The sequence below is a fragment of the Suncus etruscus genome, chromosome 6 (genome assembly GCF_024139225.1).
Source record: "Suncus etruscus isolate mSunEtr1 chromosome 6, mSunEtr1.pri.cur, whole genome shotgun sequence".
NCBI lineage: Eukaryota > Metazoa > Chordata > Mammalia > Eulipotyphla > Soricidae > Suncus > Suncus etruscus.
Window position 1 is genome coordinate 88,734,269 of NC_064853.1, and position 18,628 is coordinate 88,752,896.

General features: G+C 43.3%; 1 protein-coding gene across 1 annotated transcript; it reads left to right on the forward strand.

Annotated features, from left to right (window-relative positions):
- Positions 1-10,806: 10,806 nt before the first annotated feature.
- Positions 10,807-18,037, forward strand: ZNF639 (zinc finger protein 639). The gene is made up of 4 exons (XM_049775865.1): positions 10,807-10,880; positions 11,458-11,568; positions 16,006-16,140; positions 16,696-18,037. The coding sequence occupies exons 1-4, from the start codon at positions 10,823-10,825 to the stop codon at positions 17,847-17,849; spliced, it is 1,458 nt and encodes a 485-aa protein (XP_049631822.1). The 5' UTR covers positions 10,807-10,822; the 3' UTR covers positions 17,850-18,037.
- The last annotated feature ends 591 nt before the right edge of the window (positions 18,038-18,628 follow it).

Sequence of the window (18,628 nt, forward strand, 5' to 3'; positions counted from 1 at the left end):
CAGCCGATCCAGGACCAAAGGTGGTTGGTTCGAATCCCGGTGTCCCATATGGTCCCCTGTTCCTGCCAGGAGCTATTTCTGAGCAGACAGTCAGGAGTAACTCCTGAGCACCACTGGGTGTGACCCAAAACAAAACAAAACAAAACAAAACAAAGTTAAATTTGGGGGATGGGAAGGAGGGGGGGAATATTACACTGGTGAAGGGGGATGTTCTTTTTGTGACTGTAATCCAACTATGATCATGTTACTTAAATAAAAAATATATTTAAAAATGTTAAATTTCATAGGTACAAAATTAAAAATGGAATATTATATTTTATTTACCAAATTGGCAGAACATCTTTAAAGATCAAAATAATTAAAAACGGGGCCCGGAGAGATAGCACTGCGGTGTTTGCCTTGCAAGCAGCCGATCCAGGACCAAAGGTGGTTGGTTCGAATCCCGGTGTCCCATATGGTCCCCTGTGCCTGCCAGGAGCTATTTCTGAGCAGATAGCCAGGAGTAAACCCTGAGCAACGCCGGGTGTGGCCCAAAAACCAAAAAAAAAAAAAAAAAAAAAAATTTAAAAACTAATATAAGGGGCTGGCGAGGTGGCGCTAGAGGTAAGGTGTCTGCCTTGCAAGTGCTAGCCAAGGAAAGGCCTTGGTTAGATCTCCCGGCGTCCCATATGGTCCCCCCCCCCCCAAGCCAGGGGGCAATTTCTGAGCGCTTAGCTAGGATTAACCCCTGAGCATCAAACGGGTGTGGCCCCAAACCATAAAAAAAAAAAACCTAATATAAAATAAAGATTAAAAGAATGTGCATGCCCCTTATTTAGCTCTATGAACCCTTGTAAGTTCAGCATATGGAGTGTTCATGCTTTAGTAAGTAAATCAAAGTTGATATACAACAAATAATTTCTTTTTCTTTTCCTTTGGGGAACACATCCACAATACTATACTTAAGGCATGGAGACAGTACAGCAGGTAAACTGACCCAGATTCCATCCCCTGCATCCCATTTGGTCCCCCAAACACTACCACGAGTAATTCCTGAGTCCAGAGCCAGGAGTGATCCCTGAGCCTTGCTAGATATGTGCTCTTGCCTCCACCAAAAGAAAAAAGAAAAACAAACAGAAACAGTGATTCTCAAGGCTTACTTCTGGCTTTGTGCTCAGGGATCACTCTTGGCAGCGTTCACCACTTGTGGTGGTGTCAGGGATCGAACCAGGGATGGCTGAATACAAGTCAAGTCCGTAAACTGCTGTACTATGTGTTGTACTTAGTGCAACACTCTCTCCTGACCAACAAAGAATAATTTCATTTTAAAACACTGTAAGTAGGGCTGGAGTGATAGCACAGTGGTAGGATGTTTGCCTGGCACGCAGCCAACCTAGGACAGACCTGAGTTTGATCCCTGTTGTCACATATGGTCACCCAAGCCAGGAGGGATTTCTGAGAACATAGCCAGGAACGTCACAGGGTGTGACCAAAAAAGCAAAAACAAAACAAAAAAAAAAAACAAAAACAAACACCATAAGTGTGGCTGGGGAGATGATAGTCAACTATGCTGCATGCCTGCTTTGTATGCAAGAAGCCCAGGTTCTCTCTTGAGGATCTTCTGGGCATCATCAGAGATGCCCATCAAACACTGAGCATGGAGTAGCCTCCTCCTTCGAGCCCTGAAGGGCGTGACCCTAAAACAAAACAGAAGCCCATCAATCAATGTATATAAACACAAAACCCCCAAAAGATATTAAATAAAATGTTACCACAGACTGGTGAGAAGTAAATCATGCAACAGTTTTCTGTAATAAAGTCAAAGCTTATTTTAAAAACAAACAAAAAAAATGTTACCATTGAGTAGATCTCATTGTGGGATTTTAAGATTTTCTTTTGCTCTGCAGAAGTTTTTAGTTACATGTACTATAATAACTGTTATTCTGTGTTCTGAATTTTATTATTAGTATTGATGTATTGTATGGTAACTATGTATCCCTTTTCTAAATTGAAGAGAGGCAGGGCCAGACCGATAGCACAGCAGCTGGGCATTAGCCTTGCATGCAGCTGACCCAGGACGACCTGGGTTTGATTCCCTTTATCCCATATGGTCCCCTAGCCTGCCAGATGTGATATCTGAGCACAGAGCCAGGAGTGACCTCTAAGCACTGCCAGATGTGGCCCACCCCCCAATAATAATAAAAAAATTGGAGAGGGGAGATTAAGCATGCTACAAAGTGCAGTCAAACATTGGAAGAATGATAATTAAATAAATCAAAATTTAGACTAGAACTGAGCGTACTATGGAGTTGGCCCTCTGAGAATTTGATATATAAGGGGAAAGCTATGCATATAGTTGAGCAAGAGAACATTTGCAATGATTAAAGCCTGGGGTGATTTCCCTCACTGCAAACAGAGACAGATTGACAGAAGAGTTTGCACCCCTTCAATTTCCTTAAAAGGGAGCATATAAAAAGGGAGATGCAAATATGAAACTGGCAAACAGTACTCCAGGTAACCAAACAACATTGCTGCCTTTGATTCACATGTCATATGAGCATTTTAAGCGGGTCTTCTTATTGACTTCATGAAGTAAACACAGGCTCCTTTGAATTTTTTGAGTTCTTATCAATTTTTTAAGTTTAGAATCATTTTTAATAATTTTTTCATTTTCATACAAAGATTCTAATTGCTTTCCAAAATTCTTAAAAGTCCACCCCTTGAGCTGGAGAGATAGCATGGAGGTAGGGCATTTGCCTTGCATGCAGAAGGACAGTGGTTCTAATCCCGGCATCCTATATGGTCCCCCGAACCTGCCAGGAGCTATTTCTGAGCTTAGAGCCAGGAATAACCCCTGAGTGTTGCTGGGTGTGACCCAAAAACCAAAAAAAAAAAAAAAAATCCACTCCTTACAATTTTCTAAATTTTCACAAAACTTTTTAATGCACTCTTTAACCACACATTGAAGCATAATAACAGCTGTTCTTCACATTCTTGTGTTTTGTCTTTAATTAATGTGTTGGGTGGGAAAGAATATGTGTTTGCTCTTACCACACACACTTTAGAAATAAAACTACATCCTCAAATGTAGATTTTTGTTGTGCTACATAAGGAAGACTACAAGCGAGGAAAACAAGTAACATAAGATGATCCCATAACACCCCCTTGTGGCTTCCACCGTCACGAAATGGCCCAACAAATAAGCAGGGAATGTCTACACTTTCTATTTTTTAAATCCAACGTATGGATTCTTTCTTCAGTACCATGTACTAACTCTATTAGAATGATCAGATGAGTAGATTAGAATGAAAGAAGCTGCCAACCCTTCTTGGAATTGGAATCTAAACATTTGTGTGTGCATTTAAATGGGATGAACACACACACTTCCATTGAGAGGTCATCAAATCCGAAATTGGGTCTTGAGTGCAAGAGCAGGGAGGCCGTTTGCCTTGCAGGCGTAGGACCGGGGTTCCATCCCTGGCATCCCCAAAGGTCTCTCAGCACCACCACGGCTGATACCCGAGTGCAGAGCCAGGAGTAAGCTCAGAGAGCATCGCCAGGTGTGTCTCCAAAGTACAAACAAATCAACAAAAGCTCACAAAGTAGTGTCTTTCCAACAAAGATTTATCTCCGAGGAGATGGTAAAAGGATGGGAAAGGTCTGTGATTTATCCACTGGTATGTGCATTAAAAAAAAAAATAGGCCTAAATGCAGCTCAGACTGCCCATGACATAAGCCTTAGGCAAGCAGTTACCCACAAGGGCTGCATGTAGCCAGTTAAACAATCCCTGGAGCCCGGATACCAAGGCTATAAAAATGAGTGACACCTCCTCCCTCACAGTCCTTTTTCTCATCAAAGCTGAAATCAGGGGGACCAGAGAGGTGGTGCAAGCTGTAGGGCATTTGCCTTGCATGCTACTAACCCAGCATGGACCTGGATTCTATCCCTGGCGTCCCATATGGTTCCCCCAAGCCAGGAGCGATTTCTGAGCGCACAGCCTCAGGAAGTAACCCCTAAGTGTCACCGGGTGTGACCCAAAATCCCCAAAAATTTAATTTAATTTAAAAAGCTAAAATCGATGACCACATAGACCCAGACGGTGGAGTCTTCATTTCTAAAGTCGTGCTCACGAGTTCCCCTAAATAAATGTGCATTCATTTCTTTTCATCTTCCCCATCTGCTTCCAGAAACTCAGGGGTCCCACAAGGGAATGCAAATGAACCCCATCGCATTCCTATCAGGTTCTCATTTATTCCACCAAGAATGCAGTTGCTATTATTATCCCTTTGGGTTCCTTAGCAGGGCTCCGGCCACTCCGGGGGTTTTGAAATCTCCAAAGCGCCAGCCAGGTCTTTTGGGGAGCATGGTTGGCACCGGGGAGCCGGCAGAAGGGGGGGCATCTCCCCTAAACCGAGGGGGTGAGCAGAGCAGTTCCCTGAGCGACCACTAGGTGGCATCCACCGCCCCTGGGGCGAGATCCCGGCCGGAAGAAGCCTGCGGCGCCGCTCACTTGCCAGCAGGGGGCGCGCGTCGCCGGACCAACCGTACGGCCCAGCCGGAGAACGGTGGTCCCTTCTGGCCCCGCGGTTCTCCGCTCTAGTGCCCTTCCCTCTCTCCCCAGCCGGCCCGGGCCGGGCGCCGCACTCACCGCGCATGCGCCGCGCTCCCGGGCGCCCCGAGTGCGCGGCGCTTGCGCGGTGAGTGCGGCCGTCCGGCCCGGGCGGGCTGGGCTTCGGTGCGCGCGCGGGAGGGAGGAAAGCAAGCTGGGGGATCGGCCCGGCCTGGCCCGGCCGTGCGAGTGAGCGCCCGGGAGACAACGCGGGGCCCACGAGCGTCCGCGGACCCAGCGGAGCGGCCCCTCCGCCCGGCGTCACCAGCGAGCTGCGCCCTGGGTTGGCCGGGGAGTTGGTGAGTAGTCTCGGAGGGCGGCCTGGAGGCGGCGGCGGCTTCAGGGATTACGGGCTAAGAGCCGGTTGGGAATCCCCGACTGCGTCTTTTTTTTAAGTTTTTTAATTTTTAGGGCCACCCCCGGTGACACTCTGGGGGTTCCTCCTGGGCTATGCGCTCAGAAACCGCTCCTGGCTTGGGGGGGGAACCGTATGGGATGCCGGGGATCGAACTCGGGTCCGACCTAGGCTGGCGCCTTCCCGCTTGCGCCACCGATCTCTTGGAGCGTCTTTTGAACCGAGACCTCTGCCCTGGCTTTTGGCCCGGTGGTGGCCCCGTTCCCCCCTGCAACCCCACTTACAAGGCCTGTGCAGGCTTGCCCCAGGAGGGCCCAGGGTCACTTGGTCCCTCTCAGGTGGAGGCCTGGAGACTCGCCATTCCCGCAGGCCCTGGGTTCGAGAGTGTCATCCCGGCGTGGAGCTGCCCTGGGCCACCCCGGGACCTGCAGGGCCTCCCTGGGCCACACGACCTAGAGGCCTCGGGCTGCACATCCCTTTGCTGCTGCATGCTGCTGCTGCTGCCACCAATGGTGGAAGACACGCCGCAGGGTGCAGATAAGCCCTTATTGGTTGTGGGTTTTGTTTTGTTTTGTTTTTTTCCTGGGTACAGCCTAGGGACATGCATGTTTGCAAGCTTTCGTCTCTTGCTAGAAGTCGATTTCTTGGGGCAGGGCTGGCTGAGGTTAACAGTTGAGTGAGGAAGACAGAGAGACTGGAAAGTTGAAGCTCTCCTGCAAACATTTCTTGATGCGTCTGTGCAAGTTGTTCTCAGAATCAGCAAAACAAATGCTGGCTCTAAACCGAGGGTGAAAACGTGCTTTGAAGACTCCGCTGTTAAATGGAGCGTTCTATTTCATAGGCTTGTCTTTTGATGCCGGTTTGGAAGAGAATGTTTTACTTAGCTTGCATGAAAAAAATGCTTTTTCTGGGGCGAGGAAAAGGACTCTGTGGTCAGGTGCAAGAGTGACTCTGTAGCCTTGCAGGCCTGAGTATTAAAAGTTTTTTTCATATGGGACCGGAGAGATAGCACAGCGGTGTTTGCCTTGCAAGCAGCCGATCCAGGACCAGGACCTAAGGTCGTTGGTTCCATTCCTGGCATCCCATGTGGTCCCCCGTGCCTGCCAGGAGCTATTTCTGAACACATAGCCAGGAGTAACCCCTGAGCACAGCCTGGTGTGGCCCAAAAAAACCAAACGAACAAAAAAAGTTATTTTAATTAGGGGCCCAAGTGATAGCTGGTATTTGTCTAGATACAGCTGACCCAGGAGGGACCTGGTTTGATATGGCCTCCAGCCTGCCAGGGGCGATGATTTCTAAGCACAGCCAGGAGTGACCCCTGAGCTCTGCTGGATGTGGCGCAAAAATCCAATCAATCAAGCAATATAAATAAATAAAGTTTAAAAAAAGTTTGATTTAAAAAAATAAAGGCTCATCTATTCAATTTGTCTTATGCCAATTATGTTGCAGTGTTTTCTACAGACTTAAAGTTGAGAACAAATAGCAAGTAAAAAAGTACACATAAGTTGCTTAAGTTTTTAATCTTTCTGTCTTTTTTTGAGGTGCTGAGAAACAAACCCTTCCCTGTGCAAGACAGATGCAGACAGCTGAGCTACTATTTCCCAAATGTTACTTTTTTTTAAATCTTTTCTTTATATTCCAGGCCCTCACACAAGTCACCCAAGTGCCCAATCCCCAAGTTATTACTTTGTTTTGTTTTTGTAGTTTTGTTTTGTTTTGGTTTTTGGGCCACACTCGGCAGTGCTCAGGGGTTACTCCTGGCTGTCTGCTCAGAAATAGCTCCTGGCAGGCACGGGGGACCATATGGGACACCGGGATTCGAACCAACCACCTTTGGTCCTGGATCGGCTGCTTGCAAGGCAAACACCGCTGTGCTATCTCTCCGGGCCCTTGAGTATGAATTTAATGTGTACTTGGTTCCCCTTTCTTGTTATGCTTCAGTTCAAGAGAATGTGTAGTGGGTTCTGAAATAGCAGAAGGCTATTTGGTTTTCAGTGATTCTTTTCAGTGTTTGGAACATGAAGTATAAAGCTTCTGTGGTTGTGTAAATGCTGGAATTGTACAAAAGAGATAGTAGGAGGGTCTGAAGGGTCCCATTGGTCTGAGAGTGTCCTTTATGTGCTGAAAGCCCTGGCTCCTTTCGTGCCACCACTGATTGTGGCACTGATCTACTCATATCCAAGTCCTTCAGAATCTAGGAACCAGAAATTCTGTGTTTCATCTGCTTCTATGACTCAGTCACCTTGACTTTTCATAGTCTTTTCTCCTTCATAAGATATGAATGGCCTTGATTCTAATCCTCTTCACCTTATAGACTTATTGTAAAGATCATATCCTATAAGGGTTAGAAAACTACTCAACAAATTTCAAAAAAAAAAAAATCCCATCTGCTCACTTAGTAGTGTCGATTATATGCAGGATTTAGAAGCAGCAAAAATGGTGTATGTGGGCCCGGAGAGATAGCACAGCGATGTTTGCCTTGCAAGCAGCCGATCCAGGACCTAAGGTGGTTGGTTCGAATCCCGGTGTCCCATATGGTCCCCCGTGCCTGCCAGGAGCTATTTCTGAGCAGACAGCCAGGAGTAACTCCTGAGCACTGCCGGGTGTGGCCCAAAAACCAAAAAAAAAAAAAAAAAAAAAAAAAAGGTGTATATACTAGAGCTGGAGATATATACAGTACAAGTACAAGGCCTTGCCTTGCATGTGGCTGACCAGTGTTGAGTCTCTGCCACTACATATGGTCTGCTGAGTATTCCAGGAGTGATTGCTGAACACAGAGCCAAGTAGAAGCCCAAGCTTTGTTCTTAACGCCACACATAGCCCAAAACAACCCCCTGAAATATAATATCTGTACCTTATATACCCCACTGGAAATGAGGTAGTGTTAGTAATGATGTCTGCTATATTAAGTCACCTTGGTGAGAAGCTTATCTAGCTGGTGGTGAAAATTGGATACCGCGTTTCTTTTGGTAGCACTCTGTACCTGGCTGTTGCAATGGAAAGAACACTGCTCTGGATAGGGAGGAATAGGGTTCATCCTGGGGGCATTTGCCTTGTGGATAGATAGATGACTCTTGGTTCCATTCCTAATTTTGACTGCCAGGAAAAAAAAATTAAAACAAGCAAGTGGACTAAAAGCATGGACTTTAGAATTAATGATGCCTTTTACAAATCATTGTCCTACCATTGGTTAAGTATCTGAGTTATGAATAATATGAGTTATGAATAACTCAGTTATTCTGAGGAATAATGACAATTTTGAGAGTAGTTATGGGTTTTATGTAACATAGCTCATATGTGTATGTAGACTTTGGTGTTCCATAAATTATGGTGGTTATTGTTTTTAAATAATCATATAAGTCTAACCAATGTAAAGTCTGATTTTATATGTGTTTCAAGAAAGTTGGTAATATGTTTTAGTATATTTGTTTTTATTACTACTCATTAAATTAATGTAGGCTTATATTCCTACCTTGGTCCTAAAATTCTGCAGTAACTTTGAACTATAAATTCATTTGAAAGAAATGAAATAACTATACTCACCTGCTTGTCAATATATAATGGCAGATATTTAATATAGTATATTCAAAAATTTTAGTTTATTAAAGATCTTAGAACATTGTATTCTTGAACCTCAGAAATAAACTGTTTTTGCATTGTATCTTTTTTTCCCACAGGCATTTTTAAACCCTCTGAAAACTTCCCTGTAATTTATTTTACTTACTCCAGTATTAAGAACTATATCAAGTAAGTAGAATGTGTAAATAGTATTTTGGAATTTGATCATAAAATAGTGCTGTATTTCTTGTGTTTTCAGAATGTCAGATGTGGCATCATAAGAAAGAAGATGAAGTGGGGCTGGTGTATCATAGCCTATTTCTCAATGGTCATTCTCAGCTATTCTCTGGATCTTGATGCTGAGGATTGAACCAGAATGCTTGCATGCAGAGCATCAGCATGCAAGCTGTCTACATGACCCCTAGGATTTTTCCCTTGAGAATTGTATTCTCTGAACCAAAGAGATAGTGCAGGGGTTTGCACATGCCTTGAATGTGACTGGCATTGTTGCATGGTCCTCTAACCAGATGTTTGTGTTTATGGGCCATATCCAGAGGTTCTCAGGGCTTACTCCTGAACTGTGTTCAGTCAGGAATCACTCCTGACTGAGCTTAGGGGCAAGGGGATGACAACTATGATGCTAGGCATCAAACCTAGGTCAGCCAGCCACATTTACTGCCAGATATAGTTACCTACAGCCTTACCTCTTCTTCTGGCCGCTTTCACAGTAATTTTTGGGAGAGAGAGTTTGGGGCCACACCTGGGCCAAGGTTCAGGGCTTACTCCTGCCTCTGTACTCAGAAGTTACTCCTGGCGGTGCTTGGGAGCCGATATGGGATTCAGGGGATTGAACCCTGGTTCGTAATGTGCAAGGCAAGAGCCCTACAGTCAGTCCCCTTACCTGTGATAGTCCAATAGCTAAGTCGCTTGCCTTGCACACAACTGACCTGGATTCAAACTTGGTACTGAGCACAACTGAATGAGCCTCCCACCTCCCCCCCTTAAAAAGTATTCCACATTATAAAAAAAATGTGTCTATAAAATTCTTACTGAGGTGGCGCAAGAGATAAGGTGTCTGCCTTGCAAGCGCTAGCCAAGGAAGGACCATGGTTCGATCCCCCAGCGTCCCATATGGTCCTCCAAGCCAGGGGCAATTTCTGAGCACTTAGCCAGGAGTAACCCCTGAGCATCAAACGGGTGTGGCCTGAAAAACCAAAAAAAAAAAAAAAGATTCTTACTATGGTTCCGTGGACACAATTTTTTTTTTAATCATTGGTCTTGGAATTATGCAGTTCTCAAAATTACATCAATTTGGTTTTGTCTTTTACTTTGTTCTTTGGGGCTGCTCTTCAGCATGGTTAGGGGACCCCAGGGAAGGCCATGCAGTTCTGTGGCATGCCCTCAGTTCTTTTGTTTTGTTTTTTGGGTCACACCCGTTTGATGCTCAGGGGTTACTCCTGGTTAAGCGCTCAGAAATTGCCCCTGGACCATATGGGACGCTGGGGATTCAACCGAGGTCCTTCCTTGGCTAGCACTTGCAAGGCAGACACCTTACCTCTAGCGCCACCTCGCCGGTCCCTGCCCTCAGTTCTTTGAGCTATTTCCTGGCCCTATATCAGGATTTGAAAGAAGTTCTCAATGTCTCTAAGAAAGAAACCAGAAACCTTGAGAACTGGAGAGATAGCGTGGAGGCAGGGCATTTGCCTTGCATGCAGAAGGACAGTGGTTTGAATCCAGCATTTCTTATAGTCCCCCAAGCCTGATGGAGCAATTTCTGAGCGTAGAGCCAGGAGTGACCCCTGAGCGCTGCCAGGTGTGACCCAAAAACAAGACAAACAAAAAAGAAGGGAGGGACGGAGGGAGGGAGGAAGGGAGGGAAGGAGTGAATGAAAAGAGAGGGGGAGGGAGGGAGGGACGGAGGGAGGGAGGGAAGGGAGGGAGGGAGGGAGGGAGGGAAGGAAGGGAGGGAGGGAGGGAGGGAAGGGAGGGAGGGAGGGAGGGAGGGAGGAAGGGAGGGAGGGAGGGAGGGAGGAAGGAAGGAAGGAAGGAAGGAAGGAAGGAAGGAAGGAAGGAAGGAAGGAAGGAAGGAAGGAAGGAAGGAAGGAAAGAAGGAAGGAAGGAGTGTCCTCTCTTTAAATTTGATCATAAAGATAAATTGACTAATTCAATCAAGGCATTTTTAAGCAGTTTTCTTATGAAGCCATTGTTGTATGACATGTTTCTTATTACCAATAAAGTCTTTGGTTAGAGGGAACTTTTATAACAGTATTGATTTTTGCAACATATTTGTTAAAATTTTTTGTTTTTAGACTGAAAAGATATGAATGAATACCCTAAAAAAAGAAAGAGGAAGACTTTACATCCTTCTCGTTATTCAGGTCAGTGTATAGTTGAGTATTTTATAAGTTGGGCCATGGATTGATTACTCTGCAGTTGTAGTTCCATGTATATTCCCAGAAATGACTAGATAAATGTTCATGTAACTAATCTAAACCTATAAATAAATCAGTTCTCTGTGTGTTCCTCATTGTCTACCTGGTGCCAGGCACATATCAGAACTTTACATTCGGTCATTTAATCCTCACATCCTCATGATTTATATTTAAACTAAATACCAAAATTACATTCTTCGGTGGAATAATTGAGATTTGCCGAGTTTGTACTCAAGACATGTTATGTTGGGAGGAGGACATTTTGTACATTATTTTCAGAAATGTCAACTTTTGGCACATCCCATCCATGTTCAACTTCTTTCCTGTCCCAGTAAATTGTATAACATGTATATATAATTGTATAAAATGTAATGCCAGCATCAAATCTGAAAGTAAAATCTTTCAGAATTGATGCAAACAGTGCTTGATTACAAATACTGTGACAATTTATGTGGTGAGGGAGTGCTGCCATTAAATGTATATGTTAACTGTATGTGAAACGTTTATTTTATTTTATGTCTAGATTCCTCAGGAATAAGCAGAATTGCAGATGGATTCAATGGGATTTTTTCTGACCACTGTTACAGTGTCTGCTCCATAAGACAACCAGACTTAAAATATTTTGACAACAAAGGTATAGCTAATATTTTTAAAACTGTTTCTCTACATACTTTGATTCCTTTCTTATTCTACAAAGTGTGTGGAATTAATGATTTCAGAATGTGCCAGTGTTTAAATTTGCCATAATGTAAGGAAGCCAAATCTTTTTGTTAAAAAATAAACCTGAATTTTAATTGCTAGCCTTATTTCAGAAATATAAGTAAATATGCATTCTCCTCAGTTCACTTCAGTTGACTAAAAATTGATAGATAAACAGGACTAAGAGTTCTGAGCTATATAGGGAGAGGTTAAGAATAATGCTGAATGCTATTCTTTGGTTCAGTTCCTATAACTTTCAGTATTGGCAAACTTATAGAAGGAAAGAATAAAACCTGAAGAATTTGGTTTTTATGGTTTTTCATCATTTTTGGGTTTGGGGGCTACACCTGGCAGTGTTCAGTGGATCCTCCTGGCTCTGCACTCAGGAAATATACCTGGTAAGCCCGGAGGACCATATGAGATGCCGAGAATTGAACTCGGGTCATCACATGCAAGGCTATTCTACCTGTTGTACTATCCCTCTGGCCCTTGACCTTGCATCTTGTATTAACACTTACCTAGACCAGTGGCTAAATGATAACTTAAATGTGTTGTCTTCATCTGTAAATACCAAAATTTCAAATTTCCTCAAGCTTGGGGCCAGAGAGATAGCACAGTGGTAAGCCGTTTGCCTTGCCTTGCATGTGGAAGGCATGCAATATAGTCCCCAGTGCCTGCCAGTGGCGATTTCTGAGCCTAGAGCCAGGAGTAACCCCTGAGCGCTGGTGGGTGTGACCCAAAAACCAAAAATTAAAAAAAAAAAATTTCCTCAAGCTTAAACAGGCATAGAAATAGAAATACAAGTATACATTGTTCAAGAACATGTTGATTCAGGTATCAGCATGAAGTTGTTAGTTTCATATAGATAAATATGTACAATAATATTGTTGTGCTTACATGTCCATTATAAAGAATCCCCTATTTTTGTACTATTTACTGAGAGAATATAAAGGAAACAACACTGAACACATCTGATTCTAGTAGCTTTGAACAGACTTGATTCTAATCAGTATCTTACTTCAGATCCTGACTTGTAATACTGTACTCCATAAAAAGAAACCTTTTCTTGGAGGAATGCTGATTTCTAGTCTTGGGTCAAAAAATATACAATGGGGCTGGGGAGGTGGCGCTAGAGGTAAGGTGTCTGCCTTGCAAGTGCTAGCCAAGGAAGGACCACGGTTCGAACCCCCAGCGTCCCATATGGTCCCCCCAAGCCAGGGGTAATTTCTGAGTGCTTAGCAAGGAGTAATCCCTAAGCATCAAATGGGTGTGGCCCGAAAAAAAAAAAAGAAAAAAAATATACAAGAGGAATCGGAGCACCTATTGGTACTGGGAAATTAGTTCACACATAAATGCACATACATGCACACTCTCAGGGCATACTGAAGTCTGGAAGAAGTCTGGAGCATGCTGAAAAATTAGTATGCATGTGTTCGCAAATGTGGGCTACAATCAGACTGAAGCGGGCAGAGAAGTCAGTTGGAAGAACTCCCGTGATCAAATCTGAAACCATTTGGAGGAGGAGAAAATGAGACTGAATTATAGCCCAAAGTATAAATCTCTTCAGTCTTTACTGATATTTTGATATTGTATAGTAATTGAATAAATAAGGAAGAGGAGAAATTTATACAGAATTCCAAATTACTGTGTGTCAGAGATAGAATACAAGAGGTAAAGCACTTACACTTCCATCCCCAGCACCATAAACAGTACCCAAAGCACAGCCAGGAGTGACCCCAAACATATCTGCTATGACGCAAACCACTCCCCCACTACAACCAAAATAAAAAAAAGGAATGTCGTTACTCACCTCTCACCTGTGTTTTTCTACTTTCTCTGGCTCTCTGTACATTTTTCTAAATAAATCTATTTTACTCCCTCTCCCCCTTTCAAAGAACGTCAATCTGGAGTTCATGGTCTAGAGATGTGACTCAGTAGTAGAGTTGTGCTTAACCCTTTTCCCCCTGACGGGGAAAAAAGAATGGGTCAATTATAACTCCTCATTCTTTAAGAACTAGGAGTAAACACACAGTGAACTCTTTCTAAAATAAGAAGTATAGAAAGAACCCTTGTAAATTTTCCTCATTAGGATGATCAATGTCATTGTTATTTTTTTGTTTTTGTTTTTGGGCCACACCCGGCAGCGCTCAGGAGTTACTCCTGGCTATCTGCTCAGGCAGGCATGGGGGACCGTATGGTAAGCCGGGATTCGAACCAACCACCTTAGGTCCTGAATCGGCGGCTGCTTGCAAGGCAAATGCTGTGGCCCCTCAATGTCACTGTTAACAGAAACAAATCATGTTAGGGTAGGCAGCCTTCAGATAAAAATGGCAGTTTTGTCTCTAGTCTGCCTTTCAGTAACCCATAATCCTAATCTCATCATGAAAAACCATTGCAAATTTCATTTGTGGGTTTCCTATACCTTATCTGCGCCTTATCTGCCTGACCAAATCTGGCATGGTCTTTAAAAATAGTCTATAACTCCTTCATTGCAAGAAACTCCTGCAGCTTAGACCTGACAACTAAATGTGATGTGGCATCCTGGATGTAATTCTCGAACTGGAAATAAACATTAATTAAAAACTAAGACAATCTGGATAAAACATGGACTTTAGTTAATGACTTACCAGCATTGGTTATTAATTCTAACTAATGTACCATGCTGACGTAAGACGTTAAAGGTGAAGAAGTTGAATACTGGATATGTGAGAATTCTCTGTACTGTCTCAGTGCTTTTGAAATCTGATACCATTCTAAACTCTATTGAAAAAACAAAAGGAATGTGATAATCAAGCCCAGTTTTCCTGTTTTCCAACTAACCTGTATTTTAATTTCCCCAATGTTATTTTGTTTTTGTTTTGGGGCCACACCTGGCAGCGCTCAGGGGTTACTCCTGGTTCTGCGATCAGAAATCACTCCTGGTAGGCTCCGGGGGACCATATGGAATGCTAGAGATCAAACCTGGTTCCATCCAGGGTTGGCAGCATGCAAGGCAAACACCCTCCTGCTGTGCTATCACTCCAGACGCACCAATGTTAATTTGTGTGTGTGTGTGTGTGTATTTTGGGTCACACCCGGCAGTGCTCAGGGGTCACTCCTGGCTCCACGCTCAAAAATTGCTCCTGGTAGGCACAGGGGACCATATAGACTCCGGGATTCGAAACGATGACCTGCATGAAAGGCAAACGCCTTACCTCCATGCTATCTCTCCGGATGTTAATTTTTTAAGAATTGGGACCACAAAGAGCTGATAAGAGCTTATTTAAACCCAGTGGTTGAAAATTAAAAATTTTATATGGGGCACAGGAAGATAATTGAATGCATGCTTTTCATGTGGGAAACTTGGCTTTGATCTTTAGCATTGTTTGTTTTGGTTTGGTTTGGTTTTTGGGCCACACCTGGCGGTGCTCAGGGCTTACTCCTGGTTGTCTGCTCAGAAATAGCTCCTGGCAGGCACGAGGGATCATATGGGATACCAGGATTCGAACCAACCACCTTTGGTCCTGGAACAGCTGCTTGCAAGGCAAACGCCGCTGTACTATCTATCTCTCCTGGCCCGATCTTTGGCATTGTTTGGTCCTCCAAGCACCATCATGTATGACCCAAAATCCAAAATAAATACAATTCCTTTTCTTTTCCTTTTCCGGTTTTGGGACCATACCTGGTGAAATTTAGGGGTTACTCCTGATCACAACTCAGGAATTACTCCTGGTGGTGCTTGGAGAACCAGAGGGGTTGCTGAAAATCAAACCCAGGTCATGCAAGACAAATGCCATACCCATTGTACTACCACTCTGGCCTCTTAATTTTTCTTTTTGTTTGTTTTCTTTTGTTTGTTTGTTTGTTTTTTGTTTTTTGGGTCACACCCGGCAGCGCTCATGGGTTACTCCTGTTCAGAAATTGCCCCTGGCATTTGGGATGTGGGAGGCAGACACCTTACCTTCAGGGTATCTCTCCAGCCCCTAGCCTCTTAAATTCTTATGTTGTTTTTGTTTGGGGTCAAACCCAGCAGTGCTCAGGAATCACTCCTGTCAGGCTTGTAGGATCATAAGGGATGCCAGTGATTGAGCCCAGGTCAGCTGCATTTGCATGCAAGGCAAACACTTTACCCACTGGTATTATCACTCCCCCCCCCCCCCCAAATTCTTAAGTAATTTTAAAAAGCGGGTCTGGACAAAAAGGATTCCTAGAAACAAAAGAAAGTGCTTGTTGAAACAGGTTGTTCTTGGCTTGTTGAATATAGATAACATCTTTTCGATAACTAAACCAAACTTTCTAAGTTTCTGTTAAAATTCAAAATTATATTTGAAGCAGTTCATGCTGTTTTATATTCATATTTAATGCAAATATTTTCTCCAAACCCTCATTGCAGATGATGATTCTGATACTGAAATATCAAGTGACTTGCCAAAATTTACAGATGGAATAAAGCCCAGAAGCAGAAATCAGAGGTACCATGTGCCCAGCCCTGTATTTAGAATCCTGGACCATACTGCCTTTTCTACAGGTTAGAAAACGAATGAACAGTATTTGCATATTTTGTAGAGATCTGTGAAAAATATCATGCATGAAATGATTATCTATTTGCCAGTTATCTGTTCAGTCAGTCTTATTTGGGGGCGGGGGTTGCTGAACAATAGCACAGCAGGTAGGGCATTTGCCTTGCACACAGCCAACCCAGGTTCAATTCCCAGCATCTCATATGGTCCCCTGAGCCTGCCAGGAGCATTTTCTGAGTGCTGTTGGGTATGGCCCAAAATTCAAAAGAAAAAGAAAAAATAGTGGGAACCTGAGAATTAGTACGGGGTGGGGCATTTGTCTTGCATCTGATCTTTCTGATTTCAAATTCTCATCACCATATGCTTCGAACACCACTGGGGTGACTCAGAATAACAACTTATATGGTTGGGGCTGGAGGGAGCAATTCTACTGGGGGGGCAGAAGAGATTTGCCTAGGTTTGGTCTGCTGCATCCAAAATGGTCTCCTGAGTGAGTGCAAAGCCAGGAGTGACCCCTGCGTACCACCAGCTATACCCCCACAAAAGAAATGTTTATTTTTCAGAAAAACCTGCTGATACTGAAATGTGTGATGAAGAGTGTGACTCACCTGAATCAGTGAACCAACAAACTCAAGAGGAAAGTCCGCTAGAAGTTCATGCTGCCGATGATGTTCCAATTGCTGCAGAAGTGCATGCAATTTCTGAAGATTATGATATAGAGACAGAAAATAATTCTTCGGAGAGTCTCCAGTACCAAACCGATGAGGAGCCGCCAGCTAAACTCTGCAAAATTCTTGACAAGAACCAAGCGTTGAATGTGACTGCCCAGCAGAAATGGCCTTTACTGAGAGCTAATAGCAGCGGCCTCTATAAATGTGAACTTTGCAATTTTAACAGCAAATATTTTTCTGACTTAAAGCAGCATATGATCCTAAAACATAAGCGCACGGATTCAAACATGTGTCGCGTATGCAAGGAAAGCTTTTCTACCAACATGCTTCTGATCGAACACGCCAAACTCCACGAAGAGGATCCTTACATTTGTAAATACTGTGACTATAAGACGGTCATTTTTGAGAACCTAAGCCAGCACATTGCAGATACGCATTTCAGTGATCACCTTTACTGGTGTGAGCAGTGCGACGTGCAATTCTCCTCAAGTAGTGAGCTCTACCTGCATTTCCAAGAGCACAGCTGCGATGAACAGTACTTGTGTCAGTTCTGTGAACACGAAACAAATGATCCAGAAGACTTGCACAGCCATGTGGTAAATGAGCATGCGTGTAAACTCATAGAGTTAAGCGATAAGTATAACAATGGAGAGCACGGACAGTACAGCCTCTTAAGTAAAATTACCTTTGACAAATGTAAGAATTTCTTTGTATGTCAAGTCTGTGGCTTTCGGAGCAGACTTCACACAAACGTTAACAGGCACGTTGCCATTGAACATACCAAAATTTTTCCTCACGTATGTGATGACTGTGGAAAAGGGTTTTCCAGTATGCTAGAATATTGCAAGCATCTAAATTCGCATTTATCTGAAGGGATCTACTTATGTCAATACTGTGAGTATTCAACAGGACAAATCGAAGATCTTAAACTCCATCTGGATTTTAAGCATTCGACTGACTTACCTCATAAATGTAGTGACTGCTTGATGAGGTTTGGGAATGAAAGGGAATTAATTAGTCACCTGCCGGTCCACGAGACAACTTGATCTCCTTGTCTTAATTTTCATGATGTTAATGCAAAATAATAAGTTGAACGTTTTTTTTGAGATGTTAAACTGGTCAATCTTAGCCCCATTTATGAGAATTGTCTTATGTAAGTAGTCAGATTTTTATTTTTAATTGTCCCATTTTCTTGGCATTGCTACATTTTTCAGTGTATAGTTGTGTATCCTAAGTGATATTTTCGATACATGTTACGTTATAGTTTTAACTACTCTTGATGACTATCCTGTTTCTGGCATGTTCTTTGATTCCATGAAGTGATAAGAAACAGATGTACTAAAGAAACTACAGCTCTCCTACCTTTACTATAGGTGCTATGGATTTTTTTTAAACTAAAGATAAGCTCAGTTGTTTGTGTATGAGATCCTCAAAGTATTGTGTTCCCTCAACCTAAATGCAACATAATATACAATTAAATTCATTGATAACTCCATTGATAAATTCCATTAATAATATGGACTCCTTTATTATTTATTCACAGTGATGTACAAAACTATTTGTGATTGGATTTCAGACATAACAGTGTTTCACCACCGATCCCTTCACCAGGGTTCTCTTCCCCCAATGTCCCCACCCTTCTCAGTTGCCTTCCCCCCACCCCCTATTCTATTTATATGAGAAAGAAGATCATTTTATAACTTTTGGCATGTGGTTTATAGTAATGTTACTGTTAGGCTTACCATGATACTCTACAGATCCATCACTAAGCAGCAAATTTTTTTTTTTTTTTTGGTTTTTGGTTTTTGGGTCACACCGGCAGCAC

Coding starts and splice junctions, on each gene's coding strand:
- ZNF639 (XM_049775865.1), top strand. CDS start 10,823: ATGAATGAATACCCTAAAAAAAGAAAGAGGAAGACTTTACATCCTTCT. Junction 11,569..16,005: donor AAAATATTTTGACAACAAAG/GTATAGCTAATA, acceptor CCCTCATTGCAG/ATGATGATTCTGATACTGAA. Junction 16,141..16,695: donor CCATACTGCCTTTTCTACAG/GTTAGAAAACGA, acceptor TTTATTTTTCAG/AAAAACCTGCTGATACTGAA.